The sequence below is a fragment of the Camelina sativa genome, chromosome 13 (genome assembly GCF_030686135.1).
Source record: "Camelina sativa cultivar CO46 ecotype springtype chromosome 13, ASM3068613v1".
NCBI classification, from domain to species: domain Eukaryota; kingdom Viridiplantae; phylum Streptophyta; class Magnoliopsida; order Brassicales; family Brassicaceae; genus Camelina; species Camelina sativa.
This window is the reverse complement of record NC_141892.1, coordinates 5113368-5128310: the sequence shown is the minus strand read 5'-3', so window position 1 is coordinate 5128310 and position 14943 is coordinate 5113368. Positions and strand designations below refer to the sequence as shown.

The following is a 14943-nucleotide window of genomic DNA, read 5'->3' as shown; positions in this document are numbered from 1 at the left end:
TTCCGTCTTTATGCAAAAAAAACTGATGCAGTGACTTGGGGATCACGTTCTTTCGAAACCGTTTTGACTATTATACATTAATTGCCAAAGTTGATTGGTCTAAGATCCGACTTTTCCATGGAGGCGAAGGAATCGACAATTATAAAGTCTTGATTTATGAAATTATAATATCTCTAGGACATTATAAAATAACAGGCCCGTCCACCACACTTTCTAAACTCTGAACAATGTACTTGTTCGAGTATTTTAAGGATTCAAACAGTAAACACTAAACAACGTGGAAGGGACAGTGCGAAACATAAATTTATCTAATAGGAATAAAAAAAACAAGAGAAAAATGTAAGATATGGATGGTGGTTGCCTACCATGTTAGCTGTGTACGAGTTCGCAGAAAGTACTAGCTTACATGTGATTGTAGACGTTGGTCAAGGTAATTTAGTATTGCAAAATATCAAGTGAGTTGCAGTCTAATGGCGTTTTCTGTGACCTTACAAAAATGGTGCTTCCTAAAACTTTACTAAAACAGTAAAACTCATAAACATCTCTCTGATGGGGAGTCAGATATCTAAAATTCAGTTCAAAGGTCGTCAATTAATCAATATGAAACTGCTATTACAAAAGAGATCAACATATAAGTGAACACCAACTCTATATCAACATACGAATCAGAGATATGAGACTCACAAAAGTCCAGCTCCGATACATAATTTACATATAACATAATAGAAAACATATGCAGGGGGAAGAAAAAGAAAAAAGACATAGAAACAAACATTAAGGAATATGCTTTTAGCCAGACACAGAGCTGTGTGCTGTTTGAAACTCCGAGACACTAGTGAGCAGATGATGCGTAGCCTTCTCGTAATTCACAAAACCCATGAACCAAAAGTCATGTCCGTCCACCGTCGTCACCTGAATATACTTCTCTGGAGGAGTCTCCTTCATCACAACCGGATTCACCGTAGCAACATTCCCCAACGGTACCACCACCTGCCACAAAACCCATATATACACCACCAAACAACATTCAAACTTTATCCCAAAATCTCCAATTTCACTTTTGTTTTTTTTTTCTTAAGTTAAAACAAAAAAACATTGACTTTACCCTGTAGTAGCTCCAAGCTCCTTGGCCAGAAGGTGCTGTGAAGAAGAGAGGACGGTCACTGCAGAAAGCTACACGAGCATTAGAGAGATAGATAGTTCCAGCAACAGGTCCTGTCGTCGTTGAGAGGTAACATGCGAAAGTTTTCTTCAGACTCTCGTTTGGCTCTGTTCCGAAGATCTGCCTGAAAAGTGACTCGAACCCTCCCTTTGTTATGGCTTTCGCCGTCAAATTAACCTTTCCCCACGCCGTTTCAGACATAGATGGTCCTGTCTTCACTGCAGACACAACAACACAACACCCACACACAAAAAAAAAAAACTCAAACTTGCTTGTTCCCAAAATGTTCCAATTAAGAAGAAATCAACAAAATTCGTCATCAAATTAAGTGGGAAGGAGACTTACGATTGTGCCAGAGGTTACGAGCGACGGTTTCAGCCTTGCGGCTCCAGGTATTGAACATTCCGATGACTGGCTCGAGAGGGTTGTTGTTAGTTTGGTGATGTTCGACAGGAGAGTAGATGACGTACGGTTGGTACTGAGTCTGATGGTTATCTCCGGCGACCCACGCTGCCGCTTGCTGGTTATCGGGGTGAGATACGGGAGCTGCCGGAGCTCCCATCACGTGAGTACCCCATTTCTTCTGATCCGGAGACGATGAAGAAGGTTGTTGTTGTTGTTGTTTTTGGTCTTCTGTTTCTAGAGTTTTGGGTTGTTCTTGATCAACGATCTGTGGCTGAGGCTGAGCCTGGTGAGTTTCTCCTTCTTTCGATCCTGTCATGTCTGAAATTTTCTGAATTGGTTTGATGATTCGAGAATCTTCTTCTTCTATTGAAATGGATTTTGGTTGGTTTTGTGTGTGGCTTAATTTGATAATTTTAATTTATAAGAGTGTATTTATACAAATAAAATAAAAAAAAATGTTTAAAACGCGGTTTAGGACGTGTGTGTGTGTAGTAGCCTTTGGGGTTAAGAGTTGGACTATTTTAGGATGTATTTGTTTATTCTATAGAAAACCTTAGCCAATAAGATAAAAACACGGTTTTATAAAATGTTTATTGATAAATAAATATAAGATTCTAAACACACACATAATAATTAAAATACTAGAAAGGTTGCGGTTGCCAACTTGCCATGTCATTCAATAATTACATTTTGTTAGAAATTGAATCTTCTTGTAATTACAGTTATGAAGAAGATCTAGAACAAGGTGATTGTGATTTTTGTGACATGGACTCTCTCCTATGTCGGCTAACAAACACGTTCTTCCTCCATATATATGACATGTTAGGCCTTTTGAGCCCATTACCAGTTTTTGTTCTAACTTAAAAAGGTCCATTAAGTGTGAGTAGGTCTTATCTTCTAGATTCAAAATTCGAGAAGAATCATAATGAGAATGAGAATCATTCAAATCAACAAATTAGGTAGGCGTGTGGAATCGAAATCCGATCGTCAGAGATTTGGAACTTTCCCTTTTTAATTGAAAAATCCTTCATCATCTTCTTCCGCGTGATTTCCCTGTAAATACTTTCCTCCTCGCTTGTGCGTTTGTGATATATATTTTTGCTTTTTCATTCATAAGATCGTTGTTGACCTTACAAAAAAAGAAAGGAAAGAAAATGGCGAAAGAGGGAACAACGGTGATCGGAGTTCCGTATTACGCGGGGCAGAATCCGTACCAGGCCGGGATTGTGCCGCCGAACGCTATCTACGGTGATCCGTTGGGTGCTCCGATCCAGCAAACGATTTATCGAGACACTCCTGCTCCTTTCAATTGCCTTTATTGCGGCAATACTGGTCTCACCAATCTCAGGTTAAACATTCATTCACCTAAATCATCCTGTGAATCTGCGATTGTCAATTTAAATGCGAGATTTACATATGCAGAGTAGTAGTATAGTTGTGGTTTTAAGTGTATTGAGATGTGGCATTTAGGGGTTGTTTGATCAAAGCCCTTTCTTCTCCTCATTTGGGGGTTTTTGGTTTCAGGATTGTCTCATTAGCTGTAGAATACGCCCATCTGTACTTTTATCAAAATTGAATTTACTCTGGTGGTGGTGAATATGGATTGCAAATTTGCTTTAAGCTGCTCATGAAGTTAATCTCTGCTTCACATTTTCTGATTTCTCAGAATTCGTGTTTAGGATAGCATTTTTAAGAGTATGTGACTGTACTATTCATTGTCACAACCTTTGATTTTATGTGCATTGATCCTTGTTTGTGATAATTTAGTTTTAATAATATTTTGGATTTGAAACAGATCAAAACCTGGTGTTGCTGCTGTTGTTGCTTGTATGATGCCGTTTATGCTTGGATTCTGTTTTCTCTGCCCTTCAATGGATTGTCTCTGGAACAAACAGCACCATTGCCCTCAGTGTGGGAACAAGGTAATTTTTATGTGTCTTCTTCTCCCCTGCAACTCTTGTTGTTCCATTTCTTTTTTTTTTTTCTTTTTTTCCTGTATTTAAAGATTGTTTATTTCATATGATTTATTTATTTGTTGACAGGTTGCTGACTTTGAGAAATCAGATCCTTGCCTTGTTATGGATCCGCCTATGTGGAAGCAACCGAGCTTTGCACTCCCTGCATGATAAGATGTCTCCTTTTATTGTTCTGATTAATATTTTGCTTGTGAAGTTGAGTGGGTTCTATTGCATGTACTGAAAATTAATCGAAGATCAAGAACAACCCTATATAGAATGTGTGAGAAGTGAAATGCATATTCTTCTGTATCGTTTCACTGATTCATGAACTGAACCGGCTATTGTCTTGACTCTTGTGCTTTCTTGGCTATGACAAGACTCTTACCTTAACGTAGAGATGATTCTCCTCGTTTTTAAAACCCCCAATGCCACAGTTAGGGATGGTGTGATGGGCCAGTCCAACCCAACGGCCCAGTATGAACCTGGCATATTATAGATCTACTCTGGTTCAAATAGATGAACCACGGGCCAGTCCATGGTTAACGTTAGATACTACATAGGAAAAATGACGGGTTCCTGGGGTTTACCAGACCATACGTGGTGGGTTTTGAGTCAGCTGGTGGGTCGTCCTGTGCAGGACAGGGCTGGTCCACAGGCTACTGGTCGGTAATAACTACCCTACAATCAGATTAGGCACACATATAGTAGCCTTACAACTGCCCCAAGTCGAAAGTCTGAAGCACTCCTTTGCCATGGGACCCAAAATTTCAACTCTGTGAAACGGGCACGTTAAGATCATCGTGTTTCCTCTCGTCTCCTTGGCTCTCTGACTCACTGAATCTTGTGGGCAACAATCTTGGCTACAAAGTACAAACGTATGAACAAGGCCAGAAAAAAATATATAATATGTAACTTCATAAGGCGTAAACACCATTTGTGAGAAGCTCGTGTGTGCCCACCATCAGCCCAAATATTACAATATAAACGGACCAGATTATGGGTTCTGTCAACATAACAGGATGAGCAAAATATATTATTATATTTAATTGTAGTTTACTTTTTTTTTTCTAAGATTTTCGTCTACCAACACAGAAAATTTTCTTGCTAAATTTTGAAGAATCATAAATTTGACTCTTTTGTTCTGTCTAGGTCTTACAATTGATTAAGGTAACATCAAGTCATGTAAATAAATCCTTCAGCAACTTGAATAAGTTTGATTTTTCTTTTTTCCATTTTGGAGTTTGATAGAATGGTGAATAGGGAGTTGCGTGCAAAGTTGGAAAGGCAGAGAATTTTTAGTGCAGTACAGGTGTGCAACTGTAGTTGTCACCAAGCATATGCCTTGTCTGCTGGTTTTAATTGTTCAAAGCTTCTAATCACAAAAGCCTCTTCTCTTTTGTTGGAATCTGGTAACAGTGAGAGTTGCCTCTTCAGCGTGTGAAGTGGCTTTGTTAGGTTATTTGGGACCATTTTTAGAAGTCTATGTCTATCTATAGCAAGAAGTTTTAAGGCTTTGATGAAGTTTTGGGATTAATTCTTCGCTATAAAAGTCTAATCATGCCTCAATAAAAGGTCAATTACGAGAGATACAATCTTGAATGGGGTCCATAGTTTTACAAAATTTTCAAGAGATGTGTTAGGATTTTGCTTAGAGATTGGAAAATAACAAGAGGACCACAAGAAAGGAAAGCTAAACATGTGATGTAAGTAAAACTGCTCCTATATCAAACCCATTTGTTATTTGTCATTATGTCTCAGAAAGCTGAAGCTGATCCTCAAGTCACTCCCTCACAAGGGGTTTTGCTTCTTCACACGCAACCTCTTACGCAAAATATCAAACACTATCTTTTTCGCATATTTTTATATCTATATTTTATTTAGCTAAGAGATTCTGGATCATACGGATTATAAGTGTTTTCGACTAGGGATCAACCGCATGCAATTTAGTTCTCTTTGTTATTAGTTGGTTTATGACTTGACCTTGCTTACCTACCTTACAACAGTTTTAACTAGTAGAATTACCAACTTCAAAGTTTTGTTTTTCTTAGCGTTTTGTATCCGACTGGTGATCAAAATAGACACTGGGGGTCTTAATAAGTAATTAATGGGTTTAGGTTTCTGTTGTCATCAGGAAATGAATATCGGGAAGAGTCACATCTCAAGTTTTGCTTAGAGTCTAGGCAACATGTCTTTGGGGACTGACGTCACCCTCTTCTTTAAGTGCTTTGTTTTGTAATAGGGCTTATGGGAACAGGCAAGAGCCGTAAAAAGAGATTCTGGCTCTTAAACCCAAATAAAACGAAATCGATGAATAATTTATAAATAGATTCTCTTACAATTGGGTTTATCTGAGTTTTTGCTTACCCAACTAGCTAGGTTCAATCTTGTTTTATGTAGTTTAATTATGGTGTGGTGGTTGGAAGAGAAAAAACAAAGAAGGAAGATTGGATTTCAAGAGATTTATATAGCTTTTTGATGAATGATGATGCACTTTCCCCACTTGGTAGTGTTTCTTCTAAAAATGTTCTTAATAATAAATCATCATCAGTTTAATTATGCCTTCTCACTTTTTTTTTCTCTCTCTGAGTTTTGTTTAGCTAATTACCGTAGATGAAATGGTAAAACCAGTTTTGGTTCAATATTTACTATACCTATTTTATATCATCAAGTCTGGATTTGGATTTTTTGGATCAAGTCTTATCGAATTGAGTTGACTAAGTTTCGGTACGTTAATTTTAATTTATGCCTAGTTTGGAGTTCGAGTTTAGGATTTGAGAGTTTTTTTTTTTTACATTTTTAAAAATATCTTCCGTTTTTTATTTATTTAATGTAATAGTTAAACATTACACTGATTTGGGATTCAATTCTAATTATTCAATAGTTGTAAAGATTTTAGATTTTGGATAGGAAACACAGGTTTTGATATCTTTCAAATCGACTATATATGCAGGCTTATATTTAGCGGTTTCAGCATCTATGCTTACGTTTGTGTATATGCATATTTAGCATTTGAGTATGTCTGGCACTACTAGCATTCACTTTTACGATTGACGTATGCAATACTATATAAGATACATGTCATTACGAACAATTGTTACTGTTTTTTCTTTTTGGTAATCAGAACAAGAAAATTCTGGATAGTTTCCCTAAGTTTAATTAAGACCAGTTTTGATAATACTTGTAATGGGCCTAAAAACGTATATCATCTCACCATATTTAAGAGCAACAATCCTCTATAGTTGACAGCCAATCGCACTAGAGTTAAATGAGTCGAGTAAATGGACTTGTAAAATATATATTCTCTTTTTTTTTTAGGTAGAAATAAAATATATATTTCTCTTGCAACTACTAAGTACTAACTAAAGATGTTTTCCTTTTTAGTCTAAAACAAGGGTTTAGTAAATCTAAGGTGAATGTGGTTGGTGGAAGTGACACATAACCATGCATTATAAGTAAAAATACAAAAAAATACAAAAAGCGTGTGGGTAATGGATGATTTGTGCAAGTGTGTGGGTCTCCCACGTCTTCCAAGTCGCAGCCCACTTGGAATTTTCTACAAATTTGAATCTCACGAAACCACAAGTCAGCATTATACGACTCTTTCCACCTTCTCTTCCTTCTTGATGTTCTCCTCTTTTCTTTTAATCATTTTTTTCATGATGTGTATTTCTATAGATGTTTTATTTTGAAAACGACAACGAAAGGGTAAATTTGAGATGCACTTTGCTTCTTGTCACCAAATATAACACCGGAGAGCGAAATTGTGATTTAGTCATTCTTTGTTAACTGACTAAATATAGTTAATGTGCAAATAAAGTATATATTTTATATAAGCATATATATACAATACACACATACACATGTCACAACCACGTTCGTCATTGTGACTGTGAACTAGGGGAAAGTAGAGTAGAAAGTCAATTCTCATTATCGGACTACTATATCCCCTATTGTATACTGTATCACTCTTTATCGTACCACTTATCTTTCTAATCATGTATATACATACACATACATATATATAAGCAAAATAAGTTCTCACCATCTAGAGTGTCAAATCATCAAATTTTTTATACAAATAAATAAGGTATAATTACATAATGAAAATTGAGTTAAATAACCACCAAAACTAAAAATTATTCAGTATTTAAGTGAATGTTTTTGTTTAAGTTTCGAAATAAGACAAGTAACTTAACAAAAATATGTCACTGTTGATTATCAGTTTTTTCCATCTTTATCTGAAGTTCGGAAGAAAAAAAATCATAACTTTACATGAAAATAGAATGATATTTTATCTCTAGAAAATAATAGGGCAACCTAATATTATGTTTTGCTAACTAATTAGACAATCTGTATTTGTTATGGTTGATAGAGTTTTAGATTATAGTTCAAAATGTTTATTAATACAAAAATTTGTGCTACGAGGCACTATTTTTTTTTTTTTTAATGTATATAATCAGAGTCAAAGAGAAACTTGTGGGAAAAACAGAACAAAACATTTGAACAAATCCACTATATCTAATGACTAATAGCAAGACTGCCGTACCAAGAATCGAAATGGATATTTTCTCTCTTTGGGTCGGGAAAAATATTCTTTATTTTTCCTTGTGGCATACGGAACATGAAAACAATCCTTAAAAGTATTAAAAGATGCTAATAAAGTTGTTACTTAATTTCACTCAATCGATTATCACCAAGTTGATTGGGATTGCTTGCAAGTGCAAGAAATCGCAACTATATGCCTCTACCACCACTAATATCGAATACGTATGAACTAGAAAGAAAGCAAATATAGGGCATCTATTGAGGTAACTTAGTCTTTTGATTTACTTCAGCTTACTTAGTTATTCAACACAAATCAAAATGCTTATACCGACTCTATTAATTTTTTTAACTTCATAGAAAATTTGTATAGGTTTTATAGTTACATACTTGCATGATATACTAAAATAAAAATGCAGAAGAATTTTTTTAATGTGTCAAGTTATAATATAACATCGATATTGTTTTGTGGATAATCTCAACAAAAAAATATATATTGATTAGGCTTTCGAAGGCATACAAATGTTAATGAAATTACGAGTTAATAATGTTATCTTACTTTAACGAAGTTGTCCAAATATTTAATTCGTAATTTTTCTTCGGTAGGTTTTGTGTCTCACTAGGACGAACACTTATCAGACCGTTACCTAACTTTTCAATTCAGTTGCGTAAGGCATAGTAATTCGATGGAGACGATAGTAACAGGTGCTGTTAAAATAGAATTCAGTAACTCACATAGAATGTTTTTTTTTCTTCAATTGGAGTAGGTTTGAAGATTGGAATGGAATCTTTTGAGAGAGAGAGAGAGAGAGAGAGAGAGAGATTTGATCCTCTTCGAATATATCATCCTTGGGGTATTTGGTTCTTATTTGTGATTCTTTCAAGCTCTATATGCGTGTTTCTTCTTTTTGCTCATAAACTAAGTTATATCTTTCCATTTACTTTTTAAATTTGAATCGATTCTTGCATAAATTTTCCTTGTAGTCCTTCCATGTTAGAATCCTATGACGACAGAGATGTGTTTTTTTCATTTCTTCATAAATATATATACAAAGATTATCCAATGTGCGAGTTTTATTCTTTACTAGTAAAACTATGAAGAAATGCTTTGAGAGAAAATTAAACTATTGAAAGGTTTTTTTTTTTTTTACACCAATTCCTCATAAATCACTTGTGCATGAAAACATATTTTGAGAGTAGTTTTACAATCTACAGACTATTAAATAGGAAAATAATCGATTGGTGAATAAGGAAATGCAGGTAGGAATTATTAACTATTTTCGTTTGTTTGTTTTTGTTTTCAACACGATTTTCGGTTGTTTAATTTTCCCAAATAGCACTTTCTCCATTATTTGTTAAAAAGATTAATTCAGTTTTTTGTTTTTGACAAATACATCCTTAAAAGAAATTAAAGAGACGTGATGCCTCACCATTCTCTTCGTCTATGTGCGAAATGTAAAGTGCTTAAAATATTAGATTTATTTGTATATTTCGTCGTTCATTTATTTCCCTATTTTTCTGCTACCACTCGTCAAAAAAAAACAAATTCTTCTTGTATTTATCTTCATTGTTTCATTTTACAAATACATCCGTTTGAGCTCAAAATGTTATCACTTAAATTACGCTCATATACATAATACATGGTTCTTTAGAAAAATATAAGGAACCCCCCCCCCCCCCCCCCCCCCAAAAAAAGTGACTTACAAGTTAGGGAAGATTAAATAATGTTAACTTGGCATTTATAGTGGGGACCTTATTTGAAATCAGATCTCATCATTGTGAAACATGAATAGTTTTTTTTCTTTTTCTTTTGACCACGATATAAATATGCTTTTTGAGTCTTTTCATTTGTTTTTAGGTTGTCTTTGAGTTTTTACAGGTTTTTTAGAATTTTGGCATGAAACGAGTAAAATGGAGTAATTTGGATCGTTTTAGAACATTTAACCGAAGGAAAAAAAATTTGGAGTCGGATCAGAGTGAGAGCATCGTTCGACACCCATGTTTATCCGACGAGAGAACAAGAAATTGGAAGTTTTACAATTCTGCCCAAAGTTTTCCAAAATTGTAACATAAGTCTCTCACGTGTTTTAGGACATATATATATATAGTTTTTGGGTTTTGTAAACCCTTAAGTTTTATTCTAGCAAATTATTTTCTAACAGCTTTTTGAGAGAGATATTGAGAGCTTTTGGGAGAGAAAGAGATTTGAACTGCTTCTTACTTTTTAATATCTATTGCTTATTATTCAGAAAAGATGTTTTGTTCCTCATTAAACATGTCTGAGTAATTTGCTTGTTAGGTTTAGGGTTTTTCACAGGGTTTTTATGATTTATTAGATCTGTAATTTTTAGGGTTCTTAACTTTTATGATCTTCATCCTTGGTTGTTCTTCACAATAATTCTTGATTGATCACCTAGAATTATTATCTTAGGAAAATTAATTGATATGAGAATATAATTGTTTTTCTGATTAAAACCATTGATGAACAAAATTACTTTTTACAAAGAGATTTGAATTAGTGATTTTGTGAACAATCTAAACCTGTTTTTTAAAGCTGATTTTTAACCTAGAATTTTACAAAGAGATTTAGATTTTCTGGTTTTAAATTTAGATAATAATTGCAATGAGAACTGAATTATTTTACCAAAGAGTTTAGAGTTCTAGATCTGATTTTAATTGTTTGAATCCTACTTAATTATTGATTTAATATTTTGTAATTTCTTGAGAAATTCCCTAGACCTAGCTTTTTGATCTTTTGAATTTACAACAATTTTATTTAATATTTTGCATTGCTTTTCTTTATTTAAATCAACTTGTTTAGCTTAATTATAAAACTCTATAATTTATTGTGTAGACTTGAGTCTTTGTACAATTCGACCCTTAAGTATTACAATAACCTGTTAATTTTAGAGAATAACTCTAGAGTTTAGAGAATAACTCTAGAGTTTAGAGAATAACTCTAGAGTTTAATTTGAGCATATCATCTTTAATAACATCTTATGTTTGAAATGTGTAAATTTTTATTATTGTGTTGTTTCCACCGAATAATTATGACCTTTTTGACATTAAAAGAGATAACTAATCATCACACTCTTATTACGTTTTCTGCACTTTTGACAAAAAGTTCACTCCTCTTTGACAGCCTCTCCGTGCCATTATAACCCTTTTTAGTTGTAATCCTCCATGCATATTTGTAATCATATACACACACACACAACTGCATAAATACAGCTAAATAAGTAAGTATAATAATGTACACATATTTTAATAAGTATTTTCACAGTCACGTGCAAAGAGGAAATAATAATTTCCTTTTTAGTAATTAATAATACGATACCTTTATATTAATAATAACAAGATTATTATCATTTTCTAGTTTGAATACTCTTTGATAATTCCGGCATGGGGTTATGTCATGTCATGGAGAGAAAACCCAAACGAACGTGTAGAACTAAGCTACTCCTTCTTTTTATTCAAAATAAAATAAACGATATTATTCCGTTTGTGGTAGCATCTCCAGATAAAGATTATACTCTAAATTTGTAGAATGACTTATAAACATATATTTATTGCAATAAGTGGACCGTTGGGAGAAAAGAACTGAATTTTTTTGCTATAGAATAAAAAGGTTAAACACTCTTTCTTGAAAAGGGTGGTTAATTAACTCAGATGAAATTGCAACTAGTTTCACGAAACATATTGAAATAAAAATACGAAACGAAAAAAAAGAGAGGACAAAGATTCATTTTCAAGTAAAAAACAAAACTTGGAATAAAAAAGGAAAGAAGAGTCGTATTAATATAAAATTATTATGAAACTTAATTATTTTAAAAAGGGATAGTCAACATTAAAAATTAAATTAAAGATTTCTTCTGAAACTATTGCAACTACTGGTCTCTTCATCGGAAGGAGAAGAAGAGAAGATCTCCGTCGTGACTCCACTTGAAGCATGGTCTGAAGAAGGAGAGCTAGGCATAAGGTTCAAATCTGTTGTCCTTTCTTTTCTCATGAAATCGAAGAAGATTGGTTTCGTTTTATCATCTGTTTGTTCTGTTCTTGTAATTATATCAATTTGGTCATTAGTGTTATTATTATTATATCTAAGATTCCGGCTATCTCCGTCGTCGTCGTCGTTCTTGTTACCGGCTCTTTTCTTCAAGAAGATACGGCAGAGAACCCAGTTCTGAGTTGGACCCATACAACTCTACAAAAAAAAAAGGAAGTAGAATAAAAAAATTTAGTGGTGGAGATTAAACCGGAATTTAAACCGGAAATTGAAAGAGTGAGAGAGAGAGAATACGTACCGGAGGAGAAGAAGAGAGACGGTATTCGTGCATGATCCAATCGGTTCTAGAGCCATGAGGTGGTTTGCCTTTGTAAAAAACAAGAGTTTTCTTCAAACCAACGATTTGATTTCCTCTAGAGGTCACAACCCGTTTATCAATACCGGTAGCTTTCCAATAACCAGACCCGGTTGCTCGGTTGGACCGGTTCCCATTTGGGTACTTGGCTTCTCTTGTGCTAAAAAAGTACCTCTCCTTGTCTAAATTACCTGTGATCATATAGTCTTGTGAGTCTTAAAGGTTCGAAACTCAAGATTGAAAAAAAAGAGAAGAAGATAAGAAAGAAAGCTAACCAGGTAAATCCCAAGGATCAGCTCTGCAAACATCAAACTCAGGGATGATAGAAGCTGGCAAAGGAGAAGAAGAAACTTTCCTCTTAAGGTACTGAACCACAAGCTCTTCATCAGTAGGATGAAATCTGAATCCAGGTGGCAATCTCAGAACACCATTCTTAACCAGTTTAACATTGTCCATTGTTCCAAACAAGGAGAGAGAGAAACAGAGAACAAGAATGAAGAATGAAGAAGAAAGAGAGTGCTGCGGTGTAGGAAGAGGGAAACAAGGAAGGTGTGGTTTTTATAAGGTAGAAGACGATACGAACAACTCCTTTTCTTTTTTTATTTATTTATTTATTTTTTTTTTTTTGGTTTGGCGTAAACCATACTCAATCTCCTTCTTCTTCTCTCTCTCCTTTTGACGCCATTTTCATAAATCTATCTTTTCTTCTTTTTGTTAAATATTTTTTTTCATTACGTATATTTTTATGTCTTCTCAATTATTATTTTTAGTCGGTATCTACCTCCTCTTCTTTTGTTCTTTTTTGATATGTAAAGTGTAAACTCTTCAAACATTTTTGTTTTCTTTTTTTTTTACCTTCAATAATTGTATATACAAATGAAAAAGACTACAGCAGCTCCGTTTCCTTTTTATATAAAAAAAAGAACGTTTTAAGAAACTATAGCTTAATCACACACTCAAGCAAAAAACAACGTGGAGGTTTATTTTATATAGTTTCACTACAAACCTTGGCCAACCTAAGTTGTCCATTCTCCAATTTGCTTTGAAGTATTAGTTTAGGATTTAGATCATTTTCTTTTGGGAGTATTTTATAGATCCAAGGGTATTATCGTCATTTACACGTAGTGGGAGTTTTGAGTTTGAGAGCCGGAGAAGTTTGCAAGTGAAAAGGCATGGTCCGTTGCGGACGTTCGCCGCTAAAGCGGTGATGCTGAGGTCAGCTTACGTCATGCTGACAGCCGGAAGCTCGCCCTCTGCCGTTTTGCATTGACATATATACCCCTTTTTTTAAGATTCCAATTTTAAAATTGAAAGTCCACATATATTTTGGTTTTGACATGGCTTCTCGAACCACGATTATGTTTTAAACTATGTTCAACACGTTACAGGCAACTCCAATATGATCCAAATATTTAATTACAATCATATAATATTCAAGAAAAGGGAAGAGAAGAGAAGAGGATAGTTACCGTTGGCATGCAGTTCACAAAATTTGGTTCTACTACGGTTATATTGTGAATTTTCAGTTTACAAGGGACCAAAAGTACATTTTTGTTTGAATTATTTTTGGAAACTTAAGACATCCAATTTTTTCTTTTTGTTGTAATGCTTTGTCGGGATTACATTGGAAAAAAAAAAAAAAAACAACACTTAGTTTGATGCCATACGGTATTTTAGTGTTGATTTTTGTTGACGATACCACTTTAGTCCCATATATTTTTTCGTCACCTTCAATAGTGACGAGCGTAGGTTATTTGTTTTCCAATCTTCTGTCTTCGAGAGAAGAAGAGAGCTTGTCTATTTATCTTTCTTAGCTGATTTGGTATATATGGAAAAGTCGCAAATGACTAGGGTATATAAAAGCATTGGGAACAAATGGTATTATATAATGCAATTCGAAAATGCAAAGAGTGGCCATGGGAAACATGTTGGAATATGAACGAGAAGTCTATTTGAATATGACCCTAGAAACACCACCGCCGCTTGAAACAAAAAAAAATTAGGTCCATGGTGACTTCATGAGCTAGGATTGGTGTTCCCCGAAAACTCACAACATATTCACTGTTTGAGACTAAAAATGTAGCGACGATATCACTCACTCGGCATCATATATATTAATTACAATTTGTTGCAAGAGATAAATGGTCACACCAATCAACAAATTCGATACTTCTTTGATGGAGCCGACTGCTCTGACTTATCAAGTGTGATCAATAATAATACCCTGCAACATTGATATGGAATTTTAAATTGAAAAATTGGTTAATAAAAATGTTTGTTTAGGAAATGAAAATAAATGGGCGTGACTGTGGGTTGTATACATCATACATGCATATGTACAGTTGTAAGGACGGATAAGGAGAGTAAATCATGTGAAATGGCCAATAGGCACGCAATATATCAGATACATTAGCTCCATTATCCTTCTAAGTGCTTTCCCCCTCGTGTAGTTGTGGGGATTGGAATTTGTGGGCTAGTGTTCTTCACTAAGTAACGCAACAATATTTTATTGCCT

General features: G+C 34.2%; 3 protein-coding genes and 1 long non-coding RNA gene across 4 annotated transcripts; 2 read left to right on the top strand and 2 right to left on the bottom strand.

The window, feature by feature from the left end:
- Positions 1–571: 571 nt before the first annotated feature.
- LOC109124666 (GEM-like protein 5) lies at positions 572–2112 on the bottom strand. Its single transcript, XM_010455075.3, has 3 exons — positions 1508–2112; positions 1106–1380; positions 572–990 (listed from the first exon to the last, which is right to left on the bottom strand). The coding sequence occupies exons 1-3, from the start codon at positions 1881–1883 to the stop codon at positions 790–792; spliced, it is 852 nt and encodes a 283-aa protein (XP_010453377.1). The 5' UTR covers positions 1884–2112; the 3' UTR covers positions 572–789.
- Positions 2113–2409: 297 nt separating this feature from the next.
- Positions 2410–3919, top strand: LOC104735316 (GSH-induced LITAF domain protein). The gene is made up of 4 exons (XM_010455074.3): positions 2410–2622; positions 2710–2915; positions 3363–3489; positions 3610–3919. Exons 2-4 carry the CDS (start codon positions 2722–2724, stop codon positions 3691–3693), a joined length of 405 nt encoding a protein of 134 aa, XP_010453376.1. The 5' UTR covers positions 2410–2622; positions 2710–2721; the 3' UTR covers positions 3694–3919.
- Positions 3920–5100: 1181 nt separating this feature from the next.
- LOC147929221 (uncharacterized) lies at positions 5101–6166 on the top strand. The gene is made up of 2 exons (XR_015578846.1): positions 5101–5228; positions 5657–6166. It is a non-coding gene; the product is annotated as an uncharacterized LOC147929221 (long non-coding RNA).
- Positions 6167–11839: 5673 nt separating this feature from the next.
- On the bottom strand, positions 11840–13147 carry LOC104735314 (NAC domain-containing protein 83). Its single transcript, XM_010455072.3, has 3 exons — positions 12704–13147; positions 12372–12619; positions 11840–12271 (listed from the first exon to the last, which is right to left on the bottom strand). The coding sequence occupies exons 1-3, from the start codon at positions 12882–12884 to the stop codon at positions 11927–11929; spliced, it is 774 nt and encodes a 257-aa protein (XP_010453374.2). The 5' UTR covers positions 12885–13147; the 3' UTR covers positions 11840–11926.
- Between the last annotated feature and the right edge of the window lie 1796 nt (positions 13148–14943).